The sequence below is a fragment of the Podarcis cretensis genome (assembly GCF_951804945.1).
Source record: "Podarcis cretensis genome assembly, chromosome: 11".
Lineage (NCBI taxonomy): Eukaryota > Metazoa > Chordata > Lepidosauria > Squamata > Lacertidae > Podarcis > Podarcis cretensis.
The window spans coordinates 237,503-254,794 of record NC_137180.1 but is presented as its reverse complement, the minus strand read 5'-3'; the positions used below and the strand labels follow the sequence as shown (position 1 = coordinate 254,794).

At 47.1% G+C, this 17,292-nt stretch overlaps 1 protein-coding gene across 1 annotated transcript in view; it reads left to right on the top strand.

Moving 5' to 3' along the window:
• Positions 1-14,045: 14,045 nt before the first annotated feature.
• The window catches only part of LOC307226517 (maestro heat-like repeat family member 5), a gene marked incomplete at both ends in the record, with an annotated part of 39,516 nt that continues 36,269 nt past the window's right edge, over positions 14,046-17,292 (top strand). The window contains 3 exons of the mRNA XM_079995212.1: positions 14,046-14,156; positions 15,406-15,522; positions 16,892-17,002. Of these exons, the coding sequence (XP_079851338.1) occupies positions 14,046-14,156; positions 15,406-15,522; positions 16,892-17,002 (339 nt within the window). The remainder of the gene's footprint in view (positions 14,157-15,405; positions 15,523-16,891; positions 17,003-17,292) is intronic.

Below are 17,292 nucleotides of genomic sequence, written 5' to 3'. Positions count from 1 at the left end.
CTCAGGATGAAACAGTTAAACAGCCATGATTAAATGGGCACAGGACATAGGTCATAACATTTTGTTTGCTGACTGGGAAAAGTTGTGGACCACCGGTATGAAATTTACGGCATGTAATGCCCTAAGAGAGAATATTATGAAAATGATCTATAGGTGGTACATGACCCCAGTCAAGCTTGCTAAAATTTATCACCTGCCTGATAACAAATGTTGGAAATGTAAAGAAATTGAGGGTATTTTCTTTCACCTTTGGTGGACGTGCCCGAAGATTAAGGCTTTCTGGGAGATGATATATAATGAACTGAAAAAGGTATTTAAATATACCTTCCTTAAGAAACCAGAGGCCTTTCTCTTGGGTATAGTCGGCCAATTGGTGTTAAAGACAGATAGAACGTTTTTTATGTATGCGACAACAGCAGCAAGAATACTTATCGCAAAGTATTGGAAGACACAAGATTTGCCCACCTTGGAAGAATGGCAGATGCAAGTAATAGACTGGCAGAAGTGGCAGAAATGACTGGCAGAATCCGAGACCTGGGAGAAGAAGCGGTGGAAGAGGACTGGAAGAAGTTAAAGAACTACCTGCAGAAACACTGCAAAGTTTATGAATGCTAAAATGATGTTGGACATAAAAATAATATGGCATTAGTGATACAGTGTTAAAAAGTATGCAAAAATGCAATAGAAATAGGGTGAAAGACTAAAGTTATATTATGTCAAAAGTAAACAATATGCTAAAGGTGTTTAAACATAAGGAGGAAAGATCGGAGACATAATAGAAGTGATTTTAATAATTAGAAATGAGTTTTTAAAGATGGTAAGGATTTGCTGTATTTGATTGGACAAAGAGGAACACAAAAAAGGGAGGCGTGAGGAAGTCAAGAAAGAAAGTTTTGTAAACATGAATTAAAAAATTGGAGTTTTTATTTTTATTTTTTTATTTTTTATTGATGTGTATCTGTGATTGTTTTTGCTGTTCTGTATTTTTCTGATGTTTCTTCTTTTTCTGTAAAAACAAATAAATATATTTTAAAAAAACAAAACAAAATGGCTTCAGGTCGGTTTTCCTGTGCTGATCTATGTATGTGCGCCTATCACACCATCCCATGAGCGGTGTGAGTTGTTCAACTGCATTCTAAATGACATACAGCATTACCAAACCAATAAACAGAATATCCAGTCAACCTTCAGCTGAGGCTCCCACAAATGAGAGTTGTTGTTTTCAACACAACAAAGCCACTTCCGAACCTGGCGAGGAGTTGGGGTTGTGGGCTTCATGCCCACTCCATGTGCGCGGGGGCTGGTTCCAGCCCCCGTGAGACTGAGGGAATCCCAGCTGCGTCGTCAACCCAGCCAGCCAGTTGGGTGGCTGGGGGGGGGCGTAGCCTGCCCTATTTAGGGCCGGCGCGGCCGGGGCTCACCCTCTTTTCACCTGGCCAGCCATCCCACTTTGGTTTGTATTAATGTTGTTTTGTCTCTTGCTTACCTTTTCTTTAGGCTGTGTATCTCAATTCCTTCGGTGATCGATTTTCACTTGGATTTACCCACGCATCGGTGTTGTGCCTCCCATCAGATTGCCTGCCTCAAGCCCACCCGTGTTCCAGGCAGCCGCTTCGGCAGCCAGAGCCATTTAGCTCCGAAACAGCAGGGCTGAAACTGCGCTGGAAAACCCCATCGACCGGGTGTTCTGTTCTCTCTGGGTGGCTTCTCTGCAGCGGAGCTTTGCGGAACGCGGTTTGCACGTTCAGCGCCAGCCCGTCGCCGTTTAGTCCTTTTACTTGGAAGCGCACAGCTCGCCCGACAGATCAGGTTTGACTGGGGGTTCTTATTTCTAGCCGCATTCGCAGGGTGGTGGGGCACCTTTAACGTTTTTTTTGGGGGGGGCTTGGTGGAGCAAAAGGAGGGAGGCTTAAAAGGACACGTCTTTGTCGCTACCCCTTTGCATTTGGTACTGGCCGCGTTGCCTTTGCGTTCCAACAGTTGCTTCTTCACCATTATACCTTTCCAAGAACTTCAGCCAGACTTCCAGATCGGATTTTACCTCTTTAGATAGGTGAACCCTGTGATGGGGTGACCGCAAGCCTGCTGACAACCTCGCGAGGCAGCTGCAAAATGGGTGGCCTGGGGAAACCACCCGGCAAGCAAAGTTCAAATGGCCTAACAACGGCTGAATCTGCCTGAGCGTAACTTTTCTTTTCTTTTTTTTAATGAATATTTATTGGCATTTTCAAAAAACCACACAAAAACAAAAGTAGACAAAAATAACAAAAATACAAAAATCCAATTCTTAAAAAAACAATTAAAAACACATAAAATTTCAGTTACATATTTTCATTTAACTTGTTTCTCAGACCTCCTTACACCTCCCCTTCTTGTATTCCAATTTAAATTATTAACTCAGCAAGTCCTTATTACTTATTTCTCAACTTTAACTTAATAATTTAATTTTAGCATGTTGCTATTTTACTTTTCCTCCTTCCATTTCCTCAATTTATTTTTGCAAACCTTATTTTCATTTAATTTAGACCATTTTAGAAACCAATTTTAACTTATCCAAACTTAAACCTCAATACTTATACATCATTACTCATTCTTAAACATTTTTCCTAAAGTCGACCAAAATTTCCCTTCCACGACTTTCCCAATTTCCATACAGATAGCAAAACAAAATAAAAACAGTAAAGGTAAAGGTAAAGGTACCCCTGCCCGTACGGGCCAGTCTTGACAGACTCTGGGGTTGTGCGCCCATCTCACTCAAGAGGCCAGGGGCCAGCGCTGTCCGGAGACACTTCCGGGTCACGTGGCCAGCGTGACAAAGCTGCATCTGGGGAGCCAGAGCTGCACACGGAAACGCCTGGTAAGCGGTCCCTATTTATCTACTTGCACCCGGGGGTGCTTTCGAACTGCTAGGTTGGCAGGCGCTGGGACCGAGCAGCGGGAGCGCACCCCGCCGCAGGGATTCGAACCGCCGACCTTTCGATCGGCAAGCCCTAGGCGCTGAGGCTTTAACCCACAGCGCCACCTGAGCAAGTTATAATTATATACCCTTTGGATTCCCTAACTCCACCCACCCCTTTCCCGGTTTCAGTCCCCAACAAGGGTTCACCAGTCTCAATATACTGTTTAGCCTGGAGATCTCACATCCGAGGCTCTTAAATCTCTTTCAATTCCTCTCTGCTGGTCTTTTTGATAGTCCTTAATGTTAAACCCCAAATCTCGGAGAGGCTCCGGCCCAACAGGATCCATGTTTCTTCCAGCCAGATCCCCATACTTAAAAGTAAAGTCTATGGGGTACTCCAAATCTTGTTTCATACTCCTTTCAAATCCAAATGTCCCCAAAGCTTCAACTTCCATCTTAATCAAATTTATAATCCTTCGGTCTTCAGATCTCCACACAAGGAGATCTCTCAGTTTTCCGCTCTCCAATTCAGGCCAGACTTTCCACATCAGGTTTTTATTTTCCTTTGTTGCCATCATGTCAGGCCTCAAATTGCAGCTCTCCTTTAACATCTGCAAAATTACAGCTGCTCCTACCTTTTCTTCAGGGGCAACATATGTCTCCTCCATATTCTCATGGCTCTCAAGTTTCTCTATTTGTTCAATTGAATGGGCTTCCTGCTTCAAATCCTTATCAGATTCAACAATGTTATTTACTGTTAAGTCCAAAGTTGTGACGTTTATAGCCAAAACATCAATTTGGCCTTGTAACTTTCCCAAGAGAACAAATGTTCTATCCAATTCAGCCTCGATTTTCCCTCCTCCAGCCATTCTTGTAATGTCCCTAAACCCCCTCTAGGGGGATTTTGGTTCCTTAATGTTCCTTTCAGCTCAAATCCAAAAATCAAGTTAGTTTGTATCAGCCCTTCCTTATTTTCAACAAATTGTAACAAATATAACCAGCAGAAACAACAGAAACAAAGTTCTCTTTTTCCTTCTGACAGCTAACTTGACAGCTGTCAAACTCTTCAATACTTCATCAACAGGCTCTCTCGCGGGACGCTCCCGGGTCCGGGGGGGGGTGGAACTTCAGCTCCCAAAGTTAATCTTTTATCCTCCAGTAACATTTCTTATAATGTCAGAACGTGAAAGTTAAAGTCTTTTAGAAAAAAGAAAGAAAAGATTCTCTCGACCTTAGTTAGCAGGTCCTTTGCTTTAGGTTATTTACAAAGGGGGGGGGGCGGACTTCCTTTTTAACCCTTCCCCGCTCGTTCCTGATTCAACAAAATTTTCTTTAAATTCCAATTTCCGTACTACTCACGGGTTGTTACTTTAGAGTCCAATTGTTCCAAGGAAAAAGTCAGCGCTCTCCGACAATGGCTTGCGGCTTCACTCCGCAGAAGGAGCAGTCTACTCACAGCACCGCGCCGCACCCTGTCCCTGTTCCGGAGCCTTTAAAAAGGCTCCTTCGCAGATTGGGGAGCGCAAATGGTGCCCGCCGAGTCACCACGCTCACAGGCATCCACGCTTGTGATTTTTAAGGGTCCCCGCGTGGCTGCCGCGGACAAGACCCAATCCTGGCGGAGCCGGTTCCCTCCGGAGCTCGGAGGGAATCCACCATTAGACGATGGCGCTAACCCAGAAGTCCCTGAGTGTAACTTTTCTTAGAGGGAGAAGTTGCTGAATGAGGTCCCTAAGCGCAACCATTTTTTCAATAGGAAGTTTTGAAGTTTGGGCGACTGTGTCCAACTCAATGCCTAGGTAAACCATAGTTGTAGCTGGGCCCTCCATTTTATCTGCAGCCAAAGGTACTCCCAGCTGTCCTGCTAAAGATGTGAAGGCTTCTAGAAGGGCCGAGCACTTATGCCTACTATCAGCTACGAGAATAAAGTCGTCCAAGTAGCGCAACACACCCTCAGAGCCTATTCTAAAACGAAGCGCCCAGTCCAAAAAGGTACTAAATGCCTCAAAGGCTGCACAGGCCACTGAGCAACCCATAGGCATTGCTTTGTCTACAAAGTAAGTAAAGGTAAAGGCACCCCTGCCCGTACGGGCCAGTCACGTCCAACTCTGGGGTTGCGCGCCCATCTCGCTTAAGAGGCCGGGGGCCAGCGCTCTCTGGAGACACTTCCGGGTCATGTGGCCTGCGTGACAAAGCTGCTTTGGCGAGCCAGCACCAACACAGCACACGGAAACGCTGTTTACCTTCCCGCTATAAAGTAGAACCTATTTATCTACTTGCACTTAAGAGTGCTTTCGAACTGCTAGGTGGGCAGGAGCTGGGACCGAACGACAGGAGCTCACGCCACCGCGGGGATTCGAACCGCCGACCATACGATCGGCAAGTCCTAGGCGTTGAGGTTTTACCCACAGCGCCACCCGCGTCCTGTGTCTACAAAGTATGCCCCGTCAGATTTAAAACCCAGCCACCGGAAGTCTTCCGGGTGGACTGGCAGGAGTCAGAAAGCAGACTCTATATCACATTTCGCCAGCAACGCGCCTTTTCCAAATTTGCGAATAAGTTTAACTGCTTGGTCAAATGAGGCATACCTCACAGAGCAAAGTTCCTGAGGTATCGCATCATTGACGGACCCTCCCTTTGGGTAGGATAGGTTGTGAATCATGTGAAACTCACTGGGTGCCTTTTTGGGGACGATGCCTAATGGGGAGATATGCAAACCCTCTATGGGAGGGACAGAAAAGGGGCCGGCTGCCCTCCCTGCCTTAATTTCTTTAAGTATTTTCTTGCGCGCCACTTTGGGCATCTCTCTAACTGATTTCTGATTTGGTGGGTCACCTGAATAGGGGGGGGGAGCAACTGGGATCCTAAAACCTAAACTAAAACCTTCCCAGAGAAATAATGCAGCTGTTCTGTTGGGATAGAGATCCAAAAGGGTTTTTAAGGCTCACGTACCCTTTTTGTCTGGGATGCGGTACAGGCTGTGATTTGGGCTGACTTCCCAGAGACATCACATGAGCGGTGTGAGTTGTTCAACCACATTTTAAATGACACACAGCATTACCAAACCAATAAACAGAATATCCAGTCAATCTTCAGTACCTATAAAAGAACTTCAGGGATAGGACCAGAAGCATTAGCCTCATCCTTAGGATCAGAAGCTGAGGCTCCCACTGATGAGTTGTTGTTTTCAACACAACAAAAGGGATAGCGTTTCACTCCTGCATCTGCTGGAGAACCGCCCCCCCTCCAACTAACTGAAAGTACAACCTGGGAATATACACAGAAGCCCAAATGATTATTTGGAGGCGGAACAGGTACTGCTTGAAGCTGATGGGGTGCGGTGTCCTGAAGCGACTGTCTGTTGTCCATGCCTTCCCCTTTCTCCGGGGGGGGGGGGAGAAGCCAGGGAGTGAAGGAGGTGAGGACAGGTGACCCCCCTAGGCCCAAAGTCACCCCAGGCCTCAAAACCAAATTTCCCCTTTCTCTCGTCTACAACAGCTTTTCTCTGCTCTTCTCTGCTTTCTCACAAGATGCTGCTGCATAAGCAAAAGGTTATTTTTTATCAGTACAAGAAGCCTTCAAAAAGCTAATGAATAGGCTCTGTCAATGCCAGGAATAAGCAGGTCTGGGAATTGAGTCTTATCTCATCCAGTTGCAACACATCTTGGACACGCTGAACGCAAGGCTTCTCAACCCTCTTGGCTTCTCATCCCTCTTTCCTGGGAAGGGCGCTAAGAGTCCCAAGAGTCCCAGGACAGGAGCTTTCTGTTCATGCTCAGGGAAACTCATGAGGCAGGACTCCTGAGGAGGGGGAGAAGGGGGAGGGAACTGGAGGGGAATATATGCTCTGTGCAAATGGCTGTGAACTTGTGCTTGTTTGTGAAGTTATCACACTAGCTCCTTCTACCAAGCCCGGATGATAGAAATAAAGCTCTTTCTCTGAAATTATCCCTTGAGTGCCTGTTTGACTCCCCTTTCCCTCTCCCGGGTGCAATGCTCTTCCCATCCGAGGGCAAAGCCTGAAGAGGCTACAGGAGTTGTGGCGTCCTCAGGCACAGAGGTTTTCCAGGTAGCTAGTCCCAGGGTCCACTTCTGCAGGCAGCGCGCCTCCACCCGCACACAAGACAAGCCGCCTGCAGGAGTCGACTCCTGCAAAGTGGCCCACCAAGGGGAGATCCTTCCAGCAAGGTTTCAGGGCAGACCTTCAGCCAGACCTAGTCTGTCTTGGGATCCACCCATAATGAGAAAACGAAAACAAAACTGTTCACACAAAAGGCAGGCCTTACATCCAGGCTTTTACTGACCGTACATTAAAATACCTTTTCACAAGAGATAATAAAACACAGCACCCAGAATTAGGAAGAGATAACCAGGCTGGAATAGTAGATCATGTCAGATCATTTTCCTCCACAAATTTTACAATATTCTTCCGCGGTATCCACTTCCTCCCCCCTTGGATCGCTTGCTATTTCCAGGTCTGTCAAATATTTGGTCATCCTTCTCACTCTGAGTAAAAAGACTTCCTCATTTCAATGTTTACAAATAAAAATACAATACCAAATACTTTGAATCATTCCCAGATTCTGTCAATATCCAGGATAATATTTCCCAATTGCTAAATTTCCAGCAATCAGAACTGGAATATCATATTCCAGTCTTAATAGATTACCTAAAAATGACACTTGTTATCCAGAGATTCTATTTATTTTTTTAAAATAATTTTTTATTGATTTTTCCATGGATTCTACTTCTAACAATATATCTTTAACAATTTTTCATATTTCGACCCTCCTCCCCTGGACTTCCCTCGTACTCACATTTTGTTTTATTTCCCTATTGTTCACCTTGCGTATTTGATGTTTCCCCAAAATTTCCTCAATACATATAGTCTTATTTTTTGTTGTAGACAGTTGTGATTGTTCACTGCCAATGAGTCCATTTCTTTATGTTGCCTCTTCATATATGTTGTAAATGGTTCCCATTCTCTTTTAAAGTCTTTGTTGTCCTTTTCATGTAATTTTTCTGTTAGTTTTGCCGGTTCTGCATATTCCATAAGTTTCCCTTGCCATTGTTCTTTCATTGGTATTTCTTCTGTCTTCCAAGTTTGTGCTAATTAAATTCTTGCCGCTGTTGTTGCATACATAAATAATTTCCAATTTTCTTTTTTTACATCTTGGTCTAAAATTCCTAGAAGGAATGCTTCTGGTTTCTTAACAAAAGTCTTTTTAAACAGTTTTCTCAATTCACTATATATCATTTCCCAATAATTCCTAATCTTTTTGCATCTTGCAGGATGGCTTTTTTTCTAAAAAGAAAAAAGAAGAACAAGATCTACCCCTCATACGAGGAGGAGGCCCCTGCCCTACTGCCAGCATTGGCAAAGCCTTCAACATCAGCCACAGAGGGCAGGAGGAGAAATCAAAAGATCTACCCCTCATATGAGGACGAGGCCCCTGCCCTACTGCCGGCATTGGCAAAGCCTACCCCATCAGCGGCAGAGGCCAGACCGGCAGAGGCCAGACCCCTAGTCTTGCCAGGGCTGGTGAAGCAAGATCCAAGCCAGCAGCGGCCCTCAAAAAAGAAGAGCCTTGAGGACTCTGGGCCAGCGTTCCCAGGTGAGTAGGCAGAACCAGATCCCTCTTGGGTTCCCCTTGGTCTTAGACCTGGTGTTTCCCTCTACGGATGTTGGTGATCTGACACTAACTAAAAGCGAAACAAAAGAAGTGCCATGGTCAGATCACTTCCTGGTGCAACTGGACTTCTCCGCGACCCTTCCCCTCTGCAGGGAGGTGGGACCGATTCGGATGGTCTGCCCCTGCTACTTAATGGATCCAACTGGTTTCCAGAGAGCGGTAGGGGATGTTTTATCCCAAGTTGGTGGCCTCTCGGCTGATTCCCTGGTGGCCCGTTGGAATGCGGAGTTAACCAGGGCTATTGACTGTCTGGCTCCGAAGCACCCTCTCTGATTGCATGGAGCCTGGACAGCCCCATGGTTTCCCCCAGAGCTGAGGGCGAATCGTTGAGATGGCTAGAGTGCCGGTGGTGGAAAACTCACTCTGAATCAGACTGGACACGGGCTAGAGCTCAACGTCGAGCCTACCAAGTGGCAATGCAGAAAACAGCAGCGGGAGACTTTTTCAGGTGGTTCACAATCTATCAGAACCACTTGCACCACCAGGGCCTGGTAGGGACCCCAAGATCTCCTGCAGTGCTTTTGCAAAGTTTTTTTGCAGATAAAGTTGCTCAGATTCAGAAGGAGGTAGACTCCACCGTGGGAGCAAGGACAGGGCGGGAGAGTAGCACTGTCTAGTTCTGTCTAGTCCTGTTACATGGGATCAGTTCCAATCTGTTACCTCCGAGGATGTGGACAGGCTGCTTGGACAAGTGAAACCAACCACCTGTCTCCTTGATCCTTGCCCATCCTGGCTGATAAAAACGAGCCGGGAAAGGCTGGGCGATGGGCTCTGCGGGGTAGTGAATGCTTCTCTCTGTGAGGCAGCCTTCCCAGACCCACTGAAAGAGACGGTCATTAAACCGCTTCTTAAAAAAACTTTTTTAGATCCAGCCAATTTGGCCAACTATCGCCCAGTCTCAAATTTACCATTCTTGGGCAAGGTGGTTAAGCGGGTGGTTGCCGAACATCTCCAAGCATGCCTGGAGGATACGGACCATTTGGATCCCTTCCAATCAGGATTCAGGCCTCACCATGGGACTGAAACTGCCTTGGTCGCACTGGTTGATGATCTCCGGCGGGCTAGGGACAAAGGTGAGAGCTGTTTCCTAGTTCTGCTGGATCTCTCAGCGGCCTTTGACACCATCGACCATAACATCCTTCTGGACCGTCTAGAGGGGCTGGGAGCTGGGAGCACTGTTATACGGTGCTTCCGCTCCTTTCTCCTGGGCCATGCCCAGAAAGTGGTGTTGGGGAATGAGTGTTCAGACCCCTGGGCTCTCACGTGTGGGGTGCCTCAGGGTTCCGTCCTCTCCCCCATGCTTTTTAATATCTATATGAAGCCACTGGGAGAGATCATCAGGGGGTTTGGGCTGGGTGTTCATCAGTATGCAGATGACACCCAGCTTTACCTCGCCTTTAAATCAGAACCAGTGAAGGCGGTGAAGGTCCTGTGTGAGTGCCTGGAGGCGGTTGGAGGATGGATGGTGGCTAACAGATTGAGGTTGAATCCTGACAAGACTGAAGTCCTGTTTTTGGGGGACAGGGGGCTGGCGGGTGTGGGGGATTCCCTGGTCCTGAATGGGGTAACTGTGCCCCTGCGCAGCCTGGGAGTCACTTTGGACTCACAGCTGTCCATGGAGGCACAGGTTACTTCTGTATCCATAGCAGCTGTCTACCAACTCCACCTGGTATGCAGGATGAGACCCTCCCTGCCTGCAGACTGTCTCACCAGAGTGGTGCATGCTCTAGTTATCTCCCGCTTGGACTACTGCAACGCACTCTACGTGGGGCTACGTTTGACGGTGACCCAGAAACTGCAATTAATCCAGAATGTGGCAGCTAGACTGGTGACTGGGAGCGGCCGCCGGGACCAAATAACACTGGTTCTGAGAGATGTGCATTGGCTCCCAGTACGTTTCCGAGCACAATTCAAAGTGTTAAAGCCCTAAACGTCCTCGGTCCAGTATACCTGAAGGAGCCTCTCCACCCCCATCATTCAGCCAGGACACTGAGATCCAGCACCTAGGGCCTTCTGGCGGTTCCCTCATTGCGAGAAGTAAGGTTACAGGGAACCAGACAGAGGGCCTTCTCGGTAGTGGCGCCCACCCTGTGGAATACCCTCCCTTCAGATGTGAAGGAAATAAGTAGCTACCCTATCTTTAAAAGACATCTGAAGGCAGCCCTGTTTAGGGAAGTTTTTAACATTTAACGCTGTATTGTTTTTAATACTTGATTGGGAGCCGCCCAGAGTGGCTGGGGAAACTCAGCCAGATGGGCGGAGTATAAATAATAAATTATTATTATGATGATACAAGGTCAGGGTCTCTCTTGGTTTCCTTGATGTCTGGGTGGAAGTCCCCCACCCCACCCACCCCTCCTTGTTAAGAGGCGTGGGACTTCCGGGTGGCTGCCCCTGTTCTGCATTGTTGGGGGTTGGACTAGGTGACCCCCGCAGGTCCCTTCAGACGCTACAGTTCTATGATCCCTGTTCAGATATGGCATGCACCCGCTCATTGCAACAGGCGAGAAGCCCCCTGAGAAAGAACTTGCCGTCTTTTCTCATGTATAAGACGAGGTTTTTTACCCCCCAAATCAAGTGTCAAATTGGGGCTCCTCTTCTACAGGGGGAGTGCTGAGGGGGGACGGGCGCTTGATTGTAGCCGCCAGGAAGAGATTCCCAGCTATGATTTCTTTGCTGTGGAAAGGGCTGTTGTCAACTGGCAGACGATAGGTGACTTGGTGGCTGATGCCTGCCTGCAATTGTGCAATTTGATTAATGGCTCCCTCCCCACCAAAAAAGCTCAACCACTCTGGGCAACCCCTCCCCAAAAAAGCTTAACAAGTCTTGGCAATCTGCCCCCGTTTTCTAAATTTTGAGTGCCCAGAAATAGGGGGCGTCTTATACATGGGGGCGTGTTATACATGGAAAAACACGGTACCTTTCCCTCTCATCCACCTCATTTACTCACCTCTCTCTCTCTCTTTTTTTCTGAAGAACTCTCTGATGAAAACTTAGAGTACTTGTTGGTGGGTAAGAAAATGCTGGGAGGAAGAACCGTCAGAGAAGCTTTGGAGATGATGGATGAAAGGGAGATTTTGGAGACCATCCTCCAACACCTCCAGCCACCTCCCCAGGTGTGTGTGATGCAGGGTGGATTTGATTGAAATCAAATCTATTTAAAGCATATTTTTACATTCTTGCTTGTATAATCTTAATATTTACAGATGAAGGTTTCATTTTGGGAATAATAAATTTCCAGAGTAGTTTTTACTACTGATTTGGTTATACTGTTAGGAATGCATTGACACATAATTATGAAATTATTGTGGGGTATAATAAGTTAACTGCGTACAGACTCTTCAGGTTACATACGCTTCAGGTTACAGACTCCACTAACCCAGAAATAGTACCTCGGGTTAAGAACTGCCATCGGCTCAGGGGCGAGAGGGGAAAAGCCGGGTGGATTTCAGAGAGCCCCCAAAGATCGTGGGAAGCAGCACTTCCTCAGCGGAGGAAGGAGAGGAGAAGCATTTTATTTTAGAAATCCAAATTAATTTTTTTAAAAATGTGATTTAAATCAAAGAAATCCATTTTTAAAAAAGGGGGTCATTGATTTTTAGCCACCCTGGTCTGATGTTGCGCAGCGTGAACCAGGATTCCCCAACCTGGTGCCCTCTAAATGTTCTGGACCATATGCTGCCTGGGGCTGGTGGGAGCATGTAGAAGGGGAACTGCCATGAACTATCACAGGCAAAGGCAAACCCAGCCCTCCAGCTGTTTTGGGACTACAGCTCCCATCATCCCTAGCTAACAGGACCAGCAGGTCAGGGGTGATGGGCATTGGAGTCCCCAAACAGCTGGAGGGCCGTGTTTGCCTCGGCCTGAACTATTGGGAGCCCAGCTTGGAGGAAGGTCCTATTTGCAGATGCAAGAGACGACTTTCTCCTGGTGGGGCTTGAAAAGAGGACCAGGCAAATTTGGGGAAGCAGAGAAGGCGATCAGTGCAGCATCTGTAGACCGGAAGAAGAACCAATCCATGAACTTGATTTGGTGGGATGACTTGGACCCCAGGAAATGTTGCATGTTTTTTTCTTTAACTTTTGCAACTGATCGTTCCCGATATCTGGGAACGTTTGAGAATCCGATATTGTGCAGTAAAAGTTTTTGTGACTGTATTGTGCCTGATATGGCCAATATTTCCTCTTCGCTCTCAAGAGCAGTTAATTTGCCAGGCCTGGGCATTTGGCAGAGCAGGCAAGCAAATACTTTCTGCAACAGAAAATTTAATAAATAATCATACTGGGAGTGGTATTGTCTGTTTGTTATTATGGTATGTATTTTTGAGTTTTTATATTGTAAACCGCCCAGTGATCTTCGGATGAAGGGCAGTACAGAAATTTAATAAATAATAGTAATAGCCACAATGCCTAGATTCTGTTTGTTCATGGCAAGAAACAAAGTGCTTTAAATGAATGGTGTGTCTCCCAGTCCAGAGGATTTATTGAATCTTCTTTGGAGTGTCACTTTAAAAAAGAAGAAGAATTGATTGCAATAGATTTTACTCCAAATGATTTTTGCAAGAAGTCTATTTCTAGGCATGTGGGTTTTTTTTAGAGAAGACAAGTGGCAGATAGATGGCAACTGTTCTCTAGACAAGAAACATGACACTTTTCTTCATTTTATTCCCAGCAGAAGACATCCAAGCCTGGACACAACAAGGTAAGTCCTTGTCGCGAATTCCTCGCGACACTTTTAGCAGAATGCTCAGAGTCCCAGGTTCTTTAGTGCAGTATTTATTATTGTGAGCTCAATATATATACAAATATCTACAGAAGCAGTTCATCTAATCAGACAGAGTACCTGCACCTTGAGGCAAAAGAAGACTCCACACTCATCTACACCACTCCACCACTATTGGACAGGCTTCCCTTTTAAACCGGTGACAGCCAATCACATTACTGCTGCGTCATTCTGACCCAGCACTTCCACAGAGAGTATTGGATCTGTAGCCTTATTGGAGTTCACTGACTGGGTCTGCGTTGCTCCGGGACAGGAGGAAGGAAGCCAAATGACACCAAGGTTGATTCAAAGAAGAAAGAGTTTATTCTGCTCTCCGGATAGCAGAAGGTACTTGCGTGATCAAGTCCACAGCAAGTCCAAAGGAATTTTAGGTGGTTCACCGGGGAGTCCCCCGGTGTCTTCCGACACCGGTACGTTCTCCTGGTCAGTGTTATCAGCAAGCCAGATGTCTCTCGCACATGGACAGCTTGAGCGCATCCCACGCCTCACTTGCTGTCACCTTATCAGCTACGTAGACTAGCTGGCTGTCGTCCATTCCAAGGATGATCATAGCCAAGGTTTTCTCATCCTTTTCATCCTCCTCAGGGGGCTGCGGTGGATCTTCCACCACTTTCCACAGGCCCTCACGCTTGAGAAAGTGTTGCATGCGGACTGACCAGATGCTGTAGTTCATGGCCGTCAGCTTCTCCAGCAGCACGCCAGCTCTGGACTGCTCCATTGCTGCAGCTCCCTTCCAGCACCCACGGCTAGATAACAGCCACCTGTATTCATGCGCAGCAGAAGTGTGCTGGGCCCATAACCCTGTCACGAATTCCTCGCGGCGCTTTTAGCAGAAAGCTCAGAGTCCTAGGTTCTTTAGTGCAGTATTTATTATTGTGAGCTAAATATATATACAAATATCTACAAAAGCAGTTCATCTAATCAGACAGAGTACCTGCGCCTTGAGGCAAAAGAAGACTCCACACTCATCTACACCACTCCACCACTATTGGACAGGCTTCCCTTTTAAACCGGTGAAAGCCAACCACATTACTGTGGAGGGAGGCTGGGGACACCTGTAAGAGGCTGCAAGTGCAGGTATTAGTCCTCTAAAAAAGCGGGAAGAGCCTAGGGTCAGCGTATCTAGGACAAAAGTGTGTCATGAGAATGAAAGACGAGGCTGCTGGGTTAGACCAGCATCCTTATCTCACAGTGGCCAACCAGATGCCCATGGGAAACTGGAAAGCAGAATTCGAACACAGAGCACTCTCCCCTTCCTGTGGTTTCCAGCAACTGGTATTCAGAAGCATTCCTGCCTCCAACAGTGGAGGCAGAGCAATTAGGACATGCTGAACTTGTCAACTTTCAAATTCCCCAAATGAGGAGTACTAAAGAGTTGTAATAGGGACGCGGGTGGTGCTGTGGGTTAAACCACTGTGCCGCTTGGGCTTGCCGATCGGAAGGTCGGCGGTTCGAATCCCTGCGATGGGGTGAGCTCCCGTTGTTCGGCCCCAGCTCCTGCCCACCTAGCAGTTCAAAAGCACATAGTGCAAGTAAATAATAATAATAATAATAATAATAATAATAATAATTTATTTATATCCCACCCTCCCCAGCTGAAGCTAGTACTGCTCCGGCTGGAAGGTAAATGGCATTTCTGTGTGCTGCTCTGGTTTCGCCAGAAGCGGCTTAGTCATGCTGGCCACATGACCTGGAAAAACGGTCTGTGGAAGCGGACAAATGCCGGCTCCCTCGGCCTTAAAGCGAGATGAGCTTTAAGCCCAGAGTCGTTTGCGACTGGACTTAATTGTCAGGGGTCCCTTTACCTTTACCTTTAAAGAGTTGTAACATGACTTGGGAATTCAGAAGATGTGTAAAATTGCATACAAATCATTAAAACAATTGCCTAGTACTTGCAATCTATTGTTATTATTTAGTATTACCCGACATTTTCAGACGGTAAAATTGAAATTCTTTGGTTTTCCAAAAGCAGTTGATGTAGCTGGTGGGGTCTCCTCCCTGTGACTCACCCAAACCTTCCCCAACCCTTAGAACGCCCTCTATAGATACTATGGACTCAAGCTGCGGGATTCCAGGAGCGCAGAGACAGTTCACCAGTACCTGCACTTACTCCTGAGGTTGCCTCTCGAAGAGGAAGCAGACAGAGAGGTGAGTGAATGTGTGGGATGTCAGGGGGGAGGAGAGCCAGTGGGACTGGGACTGCGCTCACACGGAGACTGTCCTGGAAGAGCCTCCTCCTTCTGAACCCTCCTGATTCAAGCGCCTCCCCAGGCTGCTCCCCAGTGTCCCACCACCACAATCCAGGGTCCCCCACTCTTACTCATCCAGCCAGTCCCTGACATTACCCCACCAGCCCTCTGTCCTGATTTCCGGATTGGTCTCTGCTCATGACCTTCCTCCCTCCAAGGATTTTGTGCCCACCCACTCACCCCCTCAAAGCCTCTTACAGGAGCAACTGCTTTTCAGCATTCAACATATCTGGGCAGATTTGTTTAGTTTTGGGTTAGATCAGAGCAGCCAGCAAGTGGCCCTCAATGCCTTTCTTGGCAGCCCTCAGCAAGCTTGGAGGCACCCCTACACACCTGTAGGCCTTGCACTGCCTTCCCAAAGCTGGGTAAGGAGGTGCTGGGCTTGGGGAAGGAGGCAGGTGTGATCTGTCAGGGTCCTAGAGTCCTCAGTTAGCTCTTTCCCACCTTTGGCAAGAAGGTGGGAAGGCTCTAGGTCCCGCCAGAGCCTCGTGGCTCCTTCCCAAAACCCAGCGCCTCACCTGCCTACCTTTGGGAAGGCAGCATGCGGGCCGGGGCGTGTGTGTCAAATTGTGGCCTTGCTCCCCTCTCCCACACGACAAGTCAGTGTGCGGCCCACAGGTTCTGTGCTGAACTACTCTTGTGGCCCACTTGGTATGAGAAATTGGAGCACCCTGGTTTAGATGGTGCATATTCCTGCTCTGGCGCCTTTGGGTGAGGGGTGGATTACAAATACTTCCAGGGAATAAATGGTGCATTTTAATGTAGTTGAGTGTTTAATGAAGCCAAGAACTGTATCACAAGATTTGAAAATGTCAGAATGCAAGGCATCCTTGCGTTGCAAGCTGCACGAGTCTGGGAGGTGTGGTCTGGTCAGTTCACATCAGAATTTACAAAAATATCGTTCTTCAAACCACCCCTATTATTATCCGGGATGAAAGGATCTCTTCAAATTGGTTCTCTAAGTGTCTCATTTCTCCATTCTTAAATTTGGTTCCCCACATTTCGCAGGAATCTGCTTACAGAATCACATTTATCCTCCATCCCTCATGATCAGCTTAGCTTAATGGTTGCCATCAGTTTCATTTTAATTGATTTTATTTAATTTTTATAATGAAATGTTTTTAGAATGTTGTACTATTTAATTGTTGTTAGCTGCCCTGAGCCCAGCTTTGGCTGGGGAGGGTGGGATATAAATAAAATTTATTATTATTATTATCACTAATTGCAATCAAGAAAACGACATGTTTGACGTGCCTCATTCTCCCTAGGGAATTTCTGAGGCTATTGGCGTGGCTTCAAGCACCCATATTTCACAGGTGCTGATGGCAGTGCGGGACTTCGGCCACGCAGCCATTGCAAGGAATACTGAGACGTCTGAGGTAAGGGTGTGAAGTGAGGAAGGAGCGTAGCAAGAGTGTAGGTCAGCCATCCCCAGCCTGGTGCCCCTTCCCCATCCGTGTGTTTTGAATTGGAACTCCCATCAGCCCCTGACAGCATGGCCAATGGTTAGACGAAGATCCTGGCAGATTGGATCCTTAGCGGCTCTTTACATCCACACCAAAGCATGTTGGAAAAGAACGAATCCTGCCCCATTTCCAAACATGCTCTTTTTCAAGGGATGGGATCCTTACCATTCCAAAAAGGCAATTGGATCTGCTCTCAGTATGGA